The following is a 15,396-nucleotide window of genomic DNA, read 5'->3' on the forward strand; positions in this document are numbered from 1 at the left end:
CATACATACATACATACATACATACATACATACATACATACATACATACATACATACATACATACACACATACATACATACATACATACATACATACATACATACATACATACATATCTTGATGAAGTGAAATATAAACAGGTATATATCAATATCTGTTGCTCTCGTTCATCTTTGAGGTGATTTATTTCACCTGGCTTTGAAATATACTGTGTTTTTTTAACACCTAGCATCATCTTTAAAAGGACTTTCATTTTTACTATTTACTAATAATACTGCATGAGACCTTCAAAGAAGAATATTAGCTGGTTTCCAAATGCATTCATAAAATCAAATCAGGTACTGACTGGAGGACTGCAAGATGCTTCAGTCAAACTGTGCAGATTCCAGTAATTATTACAATGTATTTGAAAATATACTACTAAGAAAACACACACACACACACACACACACACACAAGTATGTTCCAAGCCTTTTCAATATATTGAATCTTGTTTGACGTAGTCACATTTAGATGTGACTGAATCAAATATCAAAGACCTTCATTTTATTGATGTTGTGAAAGATCTACAATGATCAATATTTGTTTATTCCCTGCCTACATATCAATGAACAAAGTCAATTTCTGATCTTACACAATTGAAAGTATGTATAAATAAGAATCATCACCATCATCATCATTTAATGTTTGTTTTCCATACTGGCATGAGTTGGTTGGTTTGACAATATTAAAACAAAGCATGGACAAATATGAGACTTGGCATCAATATAGTGGAGTGGAAGCACTCCGTCGGTTACGACGACAAGGGTTCCGGTTGATCCGAATCAATGGAACAGCCTGCTCGTGAAATTAACGTGTAAGTAGCTGAGCACTCCACAGACACGTGTACCCTTAACGTAGTTCTCGGGGATATTCAGCGTGACACAGAGAGTGACAAGGCCGGCCCTTTGAAATACAGGTACAACAGAAACAGGAAGTAAGAGTGAGAGAAAGTTGTGGTGAAAGAGTATAGCAGGGATCACCACCATCCCCTGCCGGAGCCTCGTGGAGCTTTTAGATGTTTTCACTCAATAAACACTCACAACGCCCGGTCTGGGGATTCGAAACCGCTATCCTACGACCGCGAGTCCGCTGCCCTAACCACTGGGCCATTGCGCCTCCACATCAACATAGTATAACTGTTATTATGCCCGCTATTATAAATTAACAACAATCTACAAAGATTGTTACCAGGTAGTCAGTGTGTGTGTGTGGTCATCATTTAACATCTATTTTCCATGCTGGCATGGGTTGGACAGTTTGGCATGGAGCTGACCAGCTGAGGAGCTGTCCAAGCCCCATTTGTCTTGTTTTGGTATAGGTTTCTATGGCTGGATGCCCTTCCTAACACCAACTACTTTACAAAGTGTACGGGGTGCTCCCTATGTGCCACCAGCATGGGTGCATTTAAGCAACACCAGCACAGGTGCATTTTATATGGCACTGGCACCTGTAAAAGACAAGCCATCCTTAAACATTATCTCCGTCCACCAAGATTAAAATGTTTAAAAAAATATTAAATTATTTTTTACCATTAATGTCTCAATGAGTTCTTCATCTCGTTTTCCTTTCTCTAACAGAACTTGGATCTGCTGCTTATTTACTTTCGTTTCATTAGACAAAATTTGATTTCTGAAAAATGGATGCAATACAAAATTTACATTTAAATCAGAAGTAGGTTAAGATCTTGATATATGTAATATGGCAATTCTTATTGAAATTTACTATTCAAGCTACAGTTTTTACAATTGGTACTTGTGGTTAGTAGGGTTAGAGTAAGCAAATCTGTTTAAAATCTACTTGAGACTGCCCCCAAGGGATTCCTAATAGAGGGAGAGGATAAGAATCTCAATCAGTGGCAGACCAACAGATAATGTAATAATAATAATAATAATAATAATAATAATAATAATAATAATAATAAAATAATAATAATAATAATAATAATAATGCCCCGATGCAGTACCAGGCGGTGGCTCGCGTGGCTTCTGATCTTAACTGATTGGAAGTGTTATCATGCACATTGTTTTGTCTTGGTATAAAAGATGGGCTACAGCAAATATTCTGCTCAATACCACAGATTTGCGTGTCAGTTGTTTGACCTTAACCAGTTGAGCATGTCCCTTAGTGGCTGATGATATGTGCATCTCTGATCACGAGCAGAAGTAGTTGGGGAGCATCACAGCTGTGTGTTGAAAGGAATTCTTAGAGGTTTGGATAATTCACCTTTGGAAATATGGGTGGTTCGTTCAACATCTTTAAACAATCCTTATTCAAGGACCTTTTGAGCAGGATGAGCTACTCGACCAGAAGGAAATTCTAACTGGGCCCCATTTGCAAGGTCATGCGCTGTTTATCTTGATATGAGATTACCATGTCGCGCACATATGGTTGTGATGCATGTGCCTGGTGTACCCTTATCAGACGAGTAGTCATGATGGGTATACTGGGCTTCATATATTTTACCCCAGTTTCACTTTGATGGCATGCACTGCTCTCTCACTCAATAATAATAATAATAATAATAATAATGAACTTATTGTATAAGGTGCTCAGGTGCACTACAACTCATCAGAAAAAGTACATGAACAGTTCATAAAATAATGTTCAAGAAGTGAGCAGTGAATGAGTTTATGAAAAAAAGGTGGGGAAGGCATCAGGTGTACTCATCATCATATTCATTTAACGTCCACTCTCAATGCTGGCATTGGTTAGACAGTTTGACTAGAGCTGATTAGCCAGAGAGGCTGCACCAGGTTCCAGTCTGATTTGGCATGGGTTCTACAGCTGGATGCCCTTCCTAATGTAATCCCAACTAGTCTAAGAGTGTAATGGGTTCTTTTATGTGCCACTGACATGGGTGCCATTTACCATGGCACCAGCAATGACCATGATCATGATGCACAGGTGCCATTTACCAGCAGCGACCATGACGGGTGCCATTTAAACGGCACCAACAACCACCATGATGATTCACAGGTGCCTTTACATGATACCAGTAATGACCATGACTACAATTCATAAGTGCCATTCACATCACCATATCAAAACACACCATACTAGCTTTAAAAAGCAGTTTTGTAATTTCAGACACAGTTATATGACTTTGCAATCACTGTGCCGGTGGCATATAAAAAGCACCATCCGAATCGTGGCCGATGCCAGTGTCGCCTTGACTGGCTTCCGTGCCGGTGGCACGTAAAATGTACCAATCCGATCGTGGCCATTACCAGCCTCGCCTGGCACCTATGCAGGTGGCACGTAAAAAGCACCCACTACACTCACAGAGTGGTTGGCGTTAGGAAGGGCATCCAGCTGTAGAAACATTTCCAGATCAGACTGGAGCCTGGTGCAGCCTTCTGGCTTCCCAGATCCCCAGTCGAACCGTCCAACCCATGCTAGCATGGAGAACGGACATTAAACGCGCTCGGATGGTGTTTTTATGTGCCACCGACACAGGTGCCAGATGAGGCTGGCGGACGGCCACGATCGGATGGTGTTTGTTACGTCCCCAAAGCACGGAGGCCAGTCTATGCGGTACTGGCTACGGCCACGTTCGGATGATTTTCTTGTGTGCCACCGGCACTGGTATCTTTGTGGTACCAGTGCCGGTGGCACACAAGAAAATCATCCGAACGTGGCCGTAGCCAGTACCGCATAGACTGGCCTCCGTGCTTTGGGGACGTAACAAACACCATCCGATCGTGGCCGTCCGCCAGCCTCATCTGGCACCTGTGTCGGTGGCACATAAAAACACCATCCGAGCGTGGCCGTCTGCCAGCCTCGTCTGGCACCTGTGTCGGTGGCACATAAAAACACCATCCGAGCGTGGCCGTTCGCCAGCCTCGTCTGGCACCTGTGTCGGTGGCACATAAAATCACCCACTACACTCTCGGAGTGGTTGGCGTTAGGAAGGGCATCCAGCTGTAGAAACACTGCCAGATCTGACTGGCCTGGTGCAGCCTTCGGGCTCCCCAGACCCCAGTTGAACCGTCCAACCCATGCTAGCATGGAAAACGGACGCTAAATGATGATGATGATGATAGTCCCAGATTTGATACCCACACACAGCATGTCTCATATACTTCAGCATCAGACAGGCCAATACCCCAAGACTAGAATTTGATAAATGTAAATATGTTTATCATTGTTAATGTACACTTTTCTATGCTTGCATGGGTAGGATTTTGTTGGAGTGGATTTTCTATGGCTGGATGACTTACCTGCCACCAATCCCCATTTGCTTCAAGGTAAGGTAATATTTCCCTATGACCAGACGGAAGATTAGAAATAAGGACACTACTAGGGAGTTAATGATATAAAATGAAAAGGATAAAAATAAAAATATAAAAATCAAAATCAAATGATAATAGAAAACCAATTATAGATAGGGATTGCAGCACAATATACAAAAACAAGTGGGACCTGAAGATCTACTAGGACAAGATGAAATGCATGGACATAATATAAGTGCCACAATGTGCAGGAATCAACTTTGGCAAAATGCAGGAAGAGCCATACCTTCCTGCATCTCACCAAAGTCAACTCATAGTTCTTGGAACCTTTAGATGTTACAATCCACAGACTCCACCAGCTGACTGAAGAGGCATTGAACAGGTACCACGTCCAAAACAGGTCCAGAGACCTTACCTTGAATTATTACAACAGCTTCAGTCTGAGAGTTTCTGCTCGTTCTACAACATTAAGAGTGGCTCAAGATCAAGAAGGGTATGATTTTGATGTTCAATTTCAGCATGCTTGTCATTGCAAAGGTCAGTAGCAGAATGCTATTCAACAACTGAGGCTACAGAGGTTGCTTTTAGGTGGTTATGGACCAGGAGATGTGATCCACAGAAGGGGTAGTGCTACCATCAGTAGTAAAAGTTAATATGAACCCCAATTCTCTATATACCACATCATTTACTTTTTCTGCCAATGTTTGGTCTCTGTTATGTTGTTTTCATTGAATGAGTTATTTTATTTTGTTGGTGCTATAAAATTTTTAAGGAGACATGGTAGGTAAGAAATGAAATGTACAAAAGTAGGAAAAACTATACTAAAATCTATAACAAGTACTTTACTCTTTTATTCTTTTACTCTTTTACATGTTTCAGTCATTTGACTGCGGCCATGCTGGAACACCACCTTTAGTCAAGCAAATCGACCCCGGGACTTATTCTTTGTAAGCCCAGTACTTATTCTATCAGCCTCTTTTGCCGAACCGCTAAGTGACGGGGACGTAAACACACCAGCATCGGTTGTCAAGCAATGCTAGGGGGACAAACACACAAACACATACACATATATATACATATATACGACAGGCTTCTTTCAGTTTCCATCTACCAAATCCACTCACAAGGCATTGGTCAGCCCGGGGCTATAGCAGAAGACACTTGCCCAAGATGCCACGCAGTGGGACTGAACCTAGAACCATGTGGTTGGTAAGCAAGCTACTTACCACACAGCCACTCCTGCGCCTATTTATTTTTTATACACACATAACTGCATTAATTGCTGGATAGATCAACGGTAATCAAACTTCTTTCACATTCGGAAAGATAGCTGCAGCATGTATTAACATGTCTATTTTATATAGATAAGAATCAATTTGGTTGCTGTTTAATCATTTCTAGTTTTAGAAAACAACAAGTCTAACCCAGGTAGGCATGGAAACCTGGTTGTAAAATAATAATGATAATTCATCATCATCATCATCCTTTAATGTCCATGTTCAATATGACATGGGTTGGATGGTTTGACAGCATTGCTGAAATGTCTGTTTTGGCATGGCTTTTATGGCTGGATGCCTTCCTTAACCCTTTCGTTACCAACCCGGCTGAAACTGGCTCTGGCTCTGTAGTATAAATGTCTTGTTTTCATAAGTTTTGCATTAAAATCTCCCGCCAAACCTTAGTTATAATTTATGTTCCTAACACTAGCTTAACCCTTTAGCATTCAGATTATTCTGTAAAATGTAAAGTTTATGTATTCACACCATGTAAAATTAATCTTGTATCATTTCATGGCTTTGAGATTTCAATGATGTGATTCTTTATTTTTAAAATGACACAATAAAATAGCTATGAATGACTATATCTGACTAGTTTGAACATAAAATAGGTAAAATATTTTAGCCGGATATGGCCGGTTTAAACACTAAAGGGTTAATGATAATTAAGTTATTGTACTAAATTCTTTGTTATATTTAAAAATAATTCAGTGAAACACTGAGCAGCTCAAAATAAATACGGTAATGAAAGGGTTAATGCCAAGTACATTGCAGTCCGGATTAAGTACTTTTCTCATGCCACCAGCATTGCTGAGGTGGGAGGAAACATAATTTGTTGCCAAGCTGAAATAAATCATAAGTTTTTTTCATTGATCCATTGCAAATAAGGATGAAAGATTCATCCACTTGTTACAAAAAGAAAAGCCTGTTAAATCAAAAGAGGCTTTAAAGCATTGCAAATTATGTGATGTTCTACATAAAAGAAGTTTTAAAGCATTAGAAGTTACAAGCCTCCCTAATCTATATATATAAAACTGTAGTTGTGTGAGTGTCTGTCCCCTTCGATTTAGATTCCTAACTCCTCCCACATTTTGCGGTGCAGTTTAACCAAATTCGGGTATCTTATAGTCGTGATTCATATCGAGCCCGTCTGACTATTAGCGCGCGTCAACGATGAGTCTACGATTTTAAAAATAATTTAACATCATTTTTTATTCCATTTTAATGCATAAAATGCATCGTGTGTCGATGGCGGCAGAGTTGGCGTCCACGCTCACAGCTGCACCTGTTTGCTTCTCCCCCTTCCCTCCCTCGTGAAGCTGTGGGGAAGGGAGTGTAAAGAAATCAACGTCGTAATGCGTTGTGAAGGAGACCAGCGTTCTTTTAGAACAACGACTTCATGGCTTGAAGACACCAAAACAAAAATGGCTAAGAAAGCCCGAATTTATAAGGGAAGTAACTCTCTAAAAATGCTTATATAGTTATTTCCCTTACAAACCCGAGCAACGCCGGGCGATACTGCTAGTCTTTATATATAAAAGTAAGGTTGTGTGTCTGTTTCCTACGATTTAGATTCCTAACTACTCCCAAATTTTGCGGTGCAGTTTAACCAAAACCGGGTATCTTATAGTCGTCATTCATATCGAGCGCTTCTGAGTATTAGCATACACCTACGATGAGTCTACGATTTAAAAAAAAAATTACCATCATTTTTTTCCATTTTAATGCATTTTTTTCGCTATTATATAAGGGAAGTAACTCTCTAAAAATGTCTATGATGAGTCAACGATTTAAAAAAAAATTTACCATCATTTTTTTTCCATTTTTAATGCATTTTTTTGCTATTTTTTGGCTATAACTCTCTAAAAATGCTTATATAGTTACTTCCCTTACAAACCCAAGCAACGCCAGGCGATACTGCTAGTACATACAAAATAGTTGTGGCGAGAGTCATTGTCAGCCCTGGTGCATTAGAGAATGGACTAACCGAACTCTTAAGAGTAGTAGTTGGTAGTAGTGGAGAGAGCGCTTTGATAGCTTTCCTTGTTAAATCACTTGTGATTCTGTTGCAGATAAGTTATCTTTTGTTGAAGGTTCTCCCTAAAGGTTTTAACTATTGTTGAAACTGTTGAACTATTACTCTTTTACTTGTTTCAGTCATTTGACTGCAGCCATGCTGGAGCACCGCCTTTAATCGAGCAAATCGACCCCGGGACTTATTCTTTGTAAGCCTAGTACTTATTCTATCGGTCTCTTTTGCCGAACCACTAAGTGACGGGGATGTAAACACACCAGCATCGGTTGTCAAGCAATGCTAGGGAGACAAACACAGACACAAACACACACACATACATACACATATATATATATATATATATATACGACAGGCTTCTTTCAGTTTCCGTCTACCAAATCCACTCACGAGGCATTGGTCGGCCCGAGGCTATAGTAGAAGACACTTGCCCAAGGTGCCACGCACCTATTGTTGACTTATTGTTGTACTGTTTGCTTTGTTTTTGTTTTCTCCCCCATTCAGGGGTGAAAATAGTATTAAATTATGGAGGTGGTGCAGGCACCCGAGCAAACTCAAGCTGGGAGCTGCGTTCCTGTAGCAAACCACAAAAATGTTACAGCCGCTGTTAACCTGCTGGAAGTGGAAGAGGTACTGGTGGATTTGGAAATTTTGAAGAGGAGCAAGGATTAAATTCAGAGAAAGGGGTCAAGGCTAAAGTTGACCCCCACTCACTGAAGATGTTACAAAAATGAAAAATAAAAAAATGGTGGTTTACAGAACGCTGTCGGTCAAGAGCAAGAAAATAGAGATAGTAAGTGAAGAAGCCATAGAGGAGTGCCTGAAAGAAATCAGGAATGACATCCAATTTTTTTGTATAGGAAGAAGATTCGGCACAGTGGAAGTGCATTTTGCTACTGTAGAGGAGGCTATAAAGCACTCCATTGCGACATTGAGAATGGAAGAATGGGTACTCTTGCCAACCTATCTCGGTAAACGTGTGGCAAGAGTAAGGATTGGCAGGGTGCTCCCTGCCTCCCCTGAGATAGCTGAGATGTGGTTGCTGGCAGCAATATTGATGGGAAGAAAAAAGAGGACCAAAAAATAATGCAAGTAACTCAAACAAAGCAATTGAACTGATGGGGCTATGGACCGGAAGTTGTAATCCAGGCCACCCCACAGAACTTGGAAGAAATAGTGGAGGAAACTGAGCTGCCTGAAGAAGTGAAGCTGCGAGTGGTGGTGGAGGGGGGACCTCCCACCTGCTACCACTACAGAAGGAGAGGACACATAAAGGTGAGCTGTCCCCTATTAAACAATAAGAAATCAGTGGAGGAGGAGCAGAACGAGAACAGCAACAGAGTTGAGAGGACAGGAAACCATAGAAGCAACAAATGTGGAAAGTATGGACGAAGAGTTCCGTGGAAAACTTGTTGGTTCGCGTGGTACAGTTGCAACAGCAACAACAACAATACCAACAGTTACTGGAAGTAATGTTGAAGTCTGAAAATACTTCAGGTTCGTTCTCATCAAACAGCATAGCAAATTCAATTGGAAAATTTATTTATAACCCAGAAGGTACTACTTTTTCTTCATATTTTAGAAGATATGAAGAAATCTTCAAAGAATGTAAAAATTGGAATGACGGGAAGGTGCAACTACTTTTAAGAAAGTTATCCCCTGCCGAACATGAAAAATATTGTAACTATATTCTGCCGAACAAATCAGGTGAGATTTTTTTTTGATGAAACAGTTAATTAGTTATTGACAATTTTCAGTGAAAGAAGTTCCCTGTTCAAAACTCGTTGGCAATGCTTAAATTTAGTTAAAAAGGATAAAGATTTCGTCACCTAAGCTGGGTGAAAAATTAAAATGAAATGAACTAACCCTGGATTTGTTCAAATGTCAAATTTTTGTTCAAGGGTTAACAGCAAGAAAAGATGCTGATATACGTTCTCATATATTAACAAAACTAGAACAGGACCAAAAATTAACTCTACAGGCAGTGTCTGAAGAATGCCAGAGGATTATAAATTTAAGACATGACACAGATAAAATTGAAGAAAAAGATTGCTCTCAGATACATGTGTGTCATCCTGAAATGGATAAGAAAAAAGAAAAACGAATGTCAAGGCCAAGTCTGTGCTATGGTTGCAGAGGTTTACATTTCAAAAGTAACTGTCCTTTTAAAAATCATAAATGTTTTGCTTGCGGAAAAATCGGACATAAAAGCTCACGTTGTATAGCGAAACAAGGTTTTTTGTGCTGAAAAATACAACAAATTTATTCGGAACAGACTGGATGGAAACTATTTAACTTATCGGACTTCCCCATAAATTTGTTTTATAAAAATTTGAATGGCTCTTCCACCAATACGAATAAGGCATCAGATAATTTAAACAAAGAATTAAAAAAAAAATTCCTGGAGTTTTTCTGAGGAATTGGGTATTTGCACCAAGACAGTGGTGAAGTTTCAAGTGAAAGAAAACGTTTTACCTGTATTTAAACCAAAAAGAATGGTACCTTTTGCAACTTTGAAACCAGTCAACAAAGAATAGATAGACTTGAAAAGTTTGGTGTTATTAAAAAAATTGATTATTCAAAATGGGTATCCCCTACAGTTCATGTCAAGGAAAAAGGTAAAATCTGAGTATGCAATAATTTCTCAATGGGATTAAATGAATGTTTGATGCCATATAATTATCCGTTATCGAGTCCAGAAGAAATTTTCGCAAAGTTGAGTTAGGAAAATGTTTTTCAAAGTTGGACCTATCTGAAGCATATTTGCAGGTAAAAGTCGATGAGAAATGTTCAAAATTATTGACAATAAATACCCATAAAGGGTTGTATAAATTTAATTGACAAATTATGGATGCTTTGCTCGCAGGTTCAGATTTCGCTGTAGCTTACCTTGACGACATACTCATAAAAAGTGAATCTCGAGGTCAGCATGCTGAGTATGTTAAAAAGATCTTCGAAAGAATAAAAGATTATGGGTTTAAGCTCAGCGAAGGAAAGTGTGAATTTTTTATGCTAAGAATAAAATATTGAGGGCAGATTATTGGTGAAAATGGATGCAGATCAGACCCGTCTAGGTTGAGTGCAATAAAAAATATGCCTCTCCCGATGAACATTACAACGTTACAAGCATTTTGGGGGTTTGCAAATTACTACCAGGTATACACACCGAATGTGCAGGATTTAAGAGTACCCCTGAATAACTTGTTTAAAAAGAGGGGGTTAAGTGGAACTGGTCAGACAAATGCCAGAAAGCTTTTGAAGAAATTAAAAACATCTAAACATCGGAATTGTCTTTATCACATTTTGACCCGAATTTAGAAATAGTAGTGGCAGCAGATGCTATTGAAAGTGGCATTGGAGTTGTGATTTTATACAAGCATGAAGATGGTAGCCTGAAAGCAGTAGCTCATGCTTCACGTTCATTATTGCCAGTTGAGGAAAACTACAGTCAAATAGAAAAAGAGGCATTAGCCATCAAATTTGCGGTAAGAAAAAATTCCATAAATTTATACATGGAAGAAGGTTCCGTTTGCAGACAGACCACCACCCACTATTGTCGATCTATGGATCAAAAAAGGCTATTTCCATTCATACAGCCAACAGATTGCAGGGCTGGGGAACAATCCTATTGAATTATAACTTCAAGATAGAGTATTTCTCATCAAAAAAATTGGGACATGCAGATGGTTTGTCAAGGCTAATACCAAAATACAGTGAACCACTAGAAGACACAGTGATAGCGGCGTTAAAAGCTGAAAATGAAATAAAAAATATATTGTGCAATGTTGTGTGGGAATTGCCTGTGACATTGGAGGAAATAAAAATTAAGGCAGAGCTGGACGAATTTATCATAAAAATGAAAAAGATATATCAGAAGAAACAAATAAAAAAATACGTGTAGCTGGATGTAACAGTTTTGAATTCGTATTCAATATGTGATAATGTGCTTATACATGCACAGAGGGTCATAATGCCTACCTCACTACAAAGTCGAATGTTAAAGGAATTCTGCACTGGACATCCAGGAATTTCTAAAATGGAGTCGCTTATGAAGAGTTATGTTTACTGGTCAAAAATGGATCCAGATATTGAGATATTGGCAAAATCCTGCAGAGGGTGTGCTTTTCCAGTGAAGTCACCACCTATAAAATTTCATTCTTGGCCCAAAACTGATATTCCATGGTCCAGAATACACATAGTCTTTGCAGGACCGTTAAACTAAGCATATTATCTAATAGTGGTAGCTAGCTTTAGTAAATGGTCAGAAATGTGTAAGTGTAGCAAACCGACATCATCATCATCATCATCATCGTTTAGCGTCCATTTTCCATTCTGGCACAGGTTGGACGGTTCGACCGGGGTCTGGGAAGCCAGGGGCTGCACCAGGCTCCAGTCTGATCTGGCAGTGTTTCTACAGCTGGATGCCCTTCCTAACGCCAACCACTCTGCGAGTGTAGTGGGTGCTTTTTACGTGCCACCTGCACAGGTGCCAGGGGAGTCTGGCATCGGCCGCGATCGGTTGGTGCTTTTAACATGCCACCGGCATGGAAGCCTGCCAAGGCGGCGCTGGCATCGGCCACGTTCGGATGGTGCTTTTTATGTCCCACCGGCAACAATTGAATTTCTACATGAACTTTTTGCTAGGTATGGTATCCCGGATACCATAGTCTGCAATAACAGTACACAATTCACAGTGAATGAATTTAAGAATTTTTTGCAAGATTTACTCAATTGAACATATTCTTTTCTATTATGATTAAATCAATTATATTCCTTGCTTACAATCAACAGTTCTCATATGACATAAATTTTAGTAAATTTTTGACTTATCAAATGAACAGAAAACACTTGATTTGTTAGTTGCCACAAGGTTTTATCTGTTTTTGTTTTTTTTTTGTTTTTCAAGTTGAAGATTCTGTTTTCTTTGAGTCACAAATTTCTGGAATATCACCCAGCCCCCACTTTTCAATAGAAGTTCAAGTTAAACATCAACTGCATCAACCTCACAAAACTAGGAAGACCAATGAGAGCTGTAGGCATTGCCCCTCTTCCCTAGATTACATAATGAGCAACAAAAAAATCAGATAATCTCAGTTTTTTTTATGAGTTTCAAATAGGTAGTGACATTTTGATATCATAAGTTTGTTTGTATCAAAAATGAGTCTCTAAAACAGGCTAAAATACCAGATCTATAGTTTTCAAATACTCTAAATGATAATAATCTAAGGTATAAAGATGCTTGATGAGCACATGCTAAACACCTTCCTCGGTGAGAGTTTAACAGACTGTAATGAGACAAAGCTTAAAGAAAACAGTAATTGGTTTATTATGGAATAGTATCAATACTAAGCTGCAAGTTCATTTGATTGTTAACACTTTTGGTGTATAATTTTTAGCTGTATCAAAATGACGACTTAATTCATATTGCAGAGGTGAATATATCAGTGTAAAGAAAATAAGTATTGCAGTGTGGAAGGTGTTTATAAGCCATTTAAGAAACACACAAAACCGTTAGATTCACTTCAACATTTAAATTTAATTTGTCAAAATATTTTCATCGCTTTGAGACCGTGACTTGTTCACTGACAAAACTTCATGCTCCAGCACACAATCTCAGATCAAGTCACTCACTATGCAAGAACATCTCCGAAAATAAGTATATTATCTAGAAAATACTTTAATAGAAGCAATGCTTCAACTCTTCTTCCCTCTTATAAAGGAATTCACAGTCAAAGATCAATTTTAGCTGCACAAGTAAAATTAGAATTGTTCACATAATCCACTGCTATAGAAAACATTTGATACACTATAAATTATATGAATCATTAATGGATATCTATCATCATCATCATCATCATTATCATCATCATTTAGCGTCTGCTTTCCATGCTAGCATGGGTTGGACGGTTCAACTGGCATCTGGGAAGCCAGGAGGCTGTGCCAGGCTCCAGTCTGATCTGGCAGTGTTTCTACAGCTGGATGCCCTTCCTAGCGCCAACCACTCCGTGAGTATAGTGGGTGCTTTTTACGTGCCACTGGCACAGGTGCCAGGCGAGGCTGGCAAGAAAATGATAAATAAATGAAAGAACAAACGTTTTAGATAATTGCTTTATACAATGACTGTTCACCACTGGAGTATTGAGAAATATCAGTTTGGCAATGGGCATCAATGATTAAAGCACGAGTCTGTTCAGAAAAAGACACTCACATAATAAAAAGGACACATGAGAATTGTGTAAGGGAACTAAAGATTTAATCTGCTACATTCAGTGATTGGTATGCTATTCCTCTAAATGCTACTAACATAACTAATTAACAACATTGCATTGTATTTACTTCACTTTTCACCCTTGTTTCAATTTAGCTGAAATGTCAGTAGCATGATTAATGTTACTCTCCAGTTGTACGAAAAAAGGGAGAGGAAGAGAATATAGCAAAGATGTGTGAACGGTCATCATAAATGTTATTAAATTTCTAAACATGACCAACCATGGGTAAAACGTATGAGAATGAGATGCTTGAAAACACACACAAAAAAAAAATAAATAAATATTATCTGGAATTCATTGTAACTTCTATACTCTTTTACTCTTTTACTCTTTTACTTGTTTCAGTCATTTGACTGCGGCCATGCTGGAGCACCGCCATTAGTCGAGCAAATCGACCCCGGGACTTATTCTTTGTAAGCCTAATACTTATTCTATCGGTCTCTTTTGCCGAACCGCTAAGTGACGGGGATGTAAACACACCAGCATCGGTTGTCAAGCAATGCTAGGGGGACAAACACAGACACACAAACACACATATATATGTATACATATATATGACAGGCTTCTTTCAGTTTCCATCTACCAAATCCACTCACAAGGCATTGGTCGGCCCGAGGCTATAGCAGAAGGCACTTGCCCAAGGTGCCACACAGTGGGACTGAACCCGGAACCATGTGGCTGGTTAGCAAGCTACTTATCACACAGCCACTCCTGCGCCTATGTGAGACATATGTAGTGAGATAGTCGTGATAGATGTATTTCCTACATGCGAATAGGTTTAACTACAAGTAATAATTTCAACAAAAGCAGCAACAAAAGTTCCCTCAACTTGCAACATTTTTGGTAAAGAGAACACATTGGTAAATGTAGTGTTTAGGTGTATTTATAAACAGACGGTATTGTGATGAATGAAAGGCAGCGAGCTGGCAGAATCGTTAGCACGCCAGACGGAATGTGTAGCCATGTTTCGTCTGCCGTTACGGTGAGCGCAAATTCCGCCGAGGTCTACTTTGCCTTTCATCCTTTCGTGGTCGATAAATTAAGTACCAGTTACGCACTGGGGTCGATGTAATCGACTTAATCCGTTTGTCTGTCCTTGTTTGTCCCCTCTGTGTTTAGCCTCTTTGTGGGTAGTAAAGAAATAGGTATTGTGATGAATGCATTGTTGTTGATCATTAAAGCTACTCAATCATGGATGGTATGGTGCTAAACAATAACAACAGCAGCAATAATAAATTGACCCTTTTGTTATCGTATTTGTTTTGAGATTCTTTGCGTTTCTTTCAACTATTTTAAATATAACAATGAATTTAGAAAAATAACTTAGTTATCATTAAGCTAGTGTTAGGAACATAAATTCTGATTAAGGTTTGGTGGAAGATTTTAATTCAAAACTTATGAAAAGAAGACATTTGTACTGCAGAGCCAGAGCCAGTTTCAGCCGGGTTGGTAATGAAAGGATTAAAGAATTTCATTGATATTGGCTGACAGTGATTGCACTTAGAAAAAAACAGAAGATGTATAATAAAAGTGCAAAACAATC

General features: G+C 39.0%; 1 protein-coding gene across 1 annotated transcript in view; it reads right to left on the reverse strand.

Moving 5' to 3' along the window:
* Positions 1–15,396, reverse strand: part of LOC115210935 (coiled-coil domain-containing protein 13-like) — a 139,151-nt gene that overhangs the window by 32,321 nt on the left and 91,434 nt on the right. The window contains exon 12 of the mRNA XM_036502562.1: positions 1,573–1,672. Within this exon, the coding sequence (XP_036358455.1) occupies positions 1,573–1,672 (100 nt within the window). The remainder of the gene's footprint in view (positions 1–1,572; positions 1,673–15,396) is intronic.

Source organism: Octopus sinensis, linkage group LG4, assembly GCF_006345805.1.
Source record: "Octopus sinensis linkage group LG4, ASM634580v1, whole genome shotgun sequence".
In the NCBI taxonomy this organism is placed as follows: domain Eukaryota; kingdom Metazoa; phylum Mollusca; class Cephalopoda; order Octopoda; family Octopodidae; genus Octopus; species Octopus sinensis.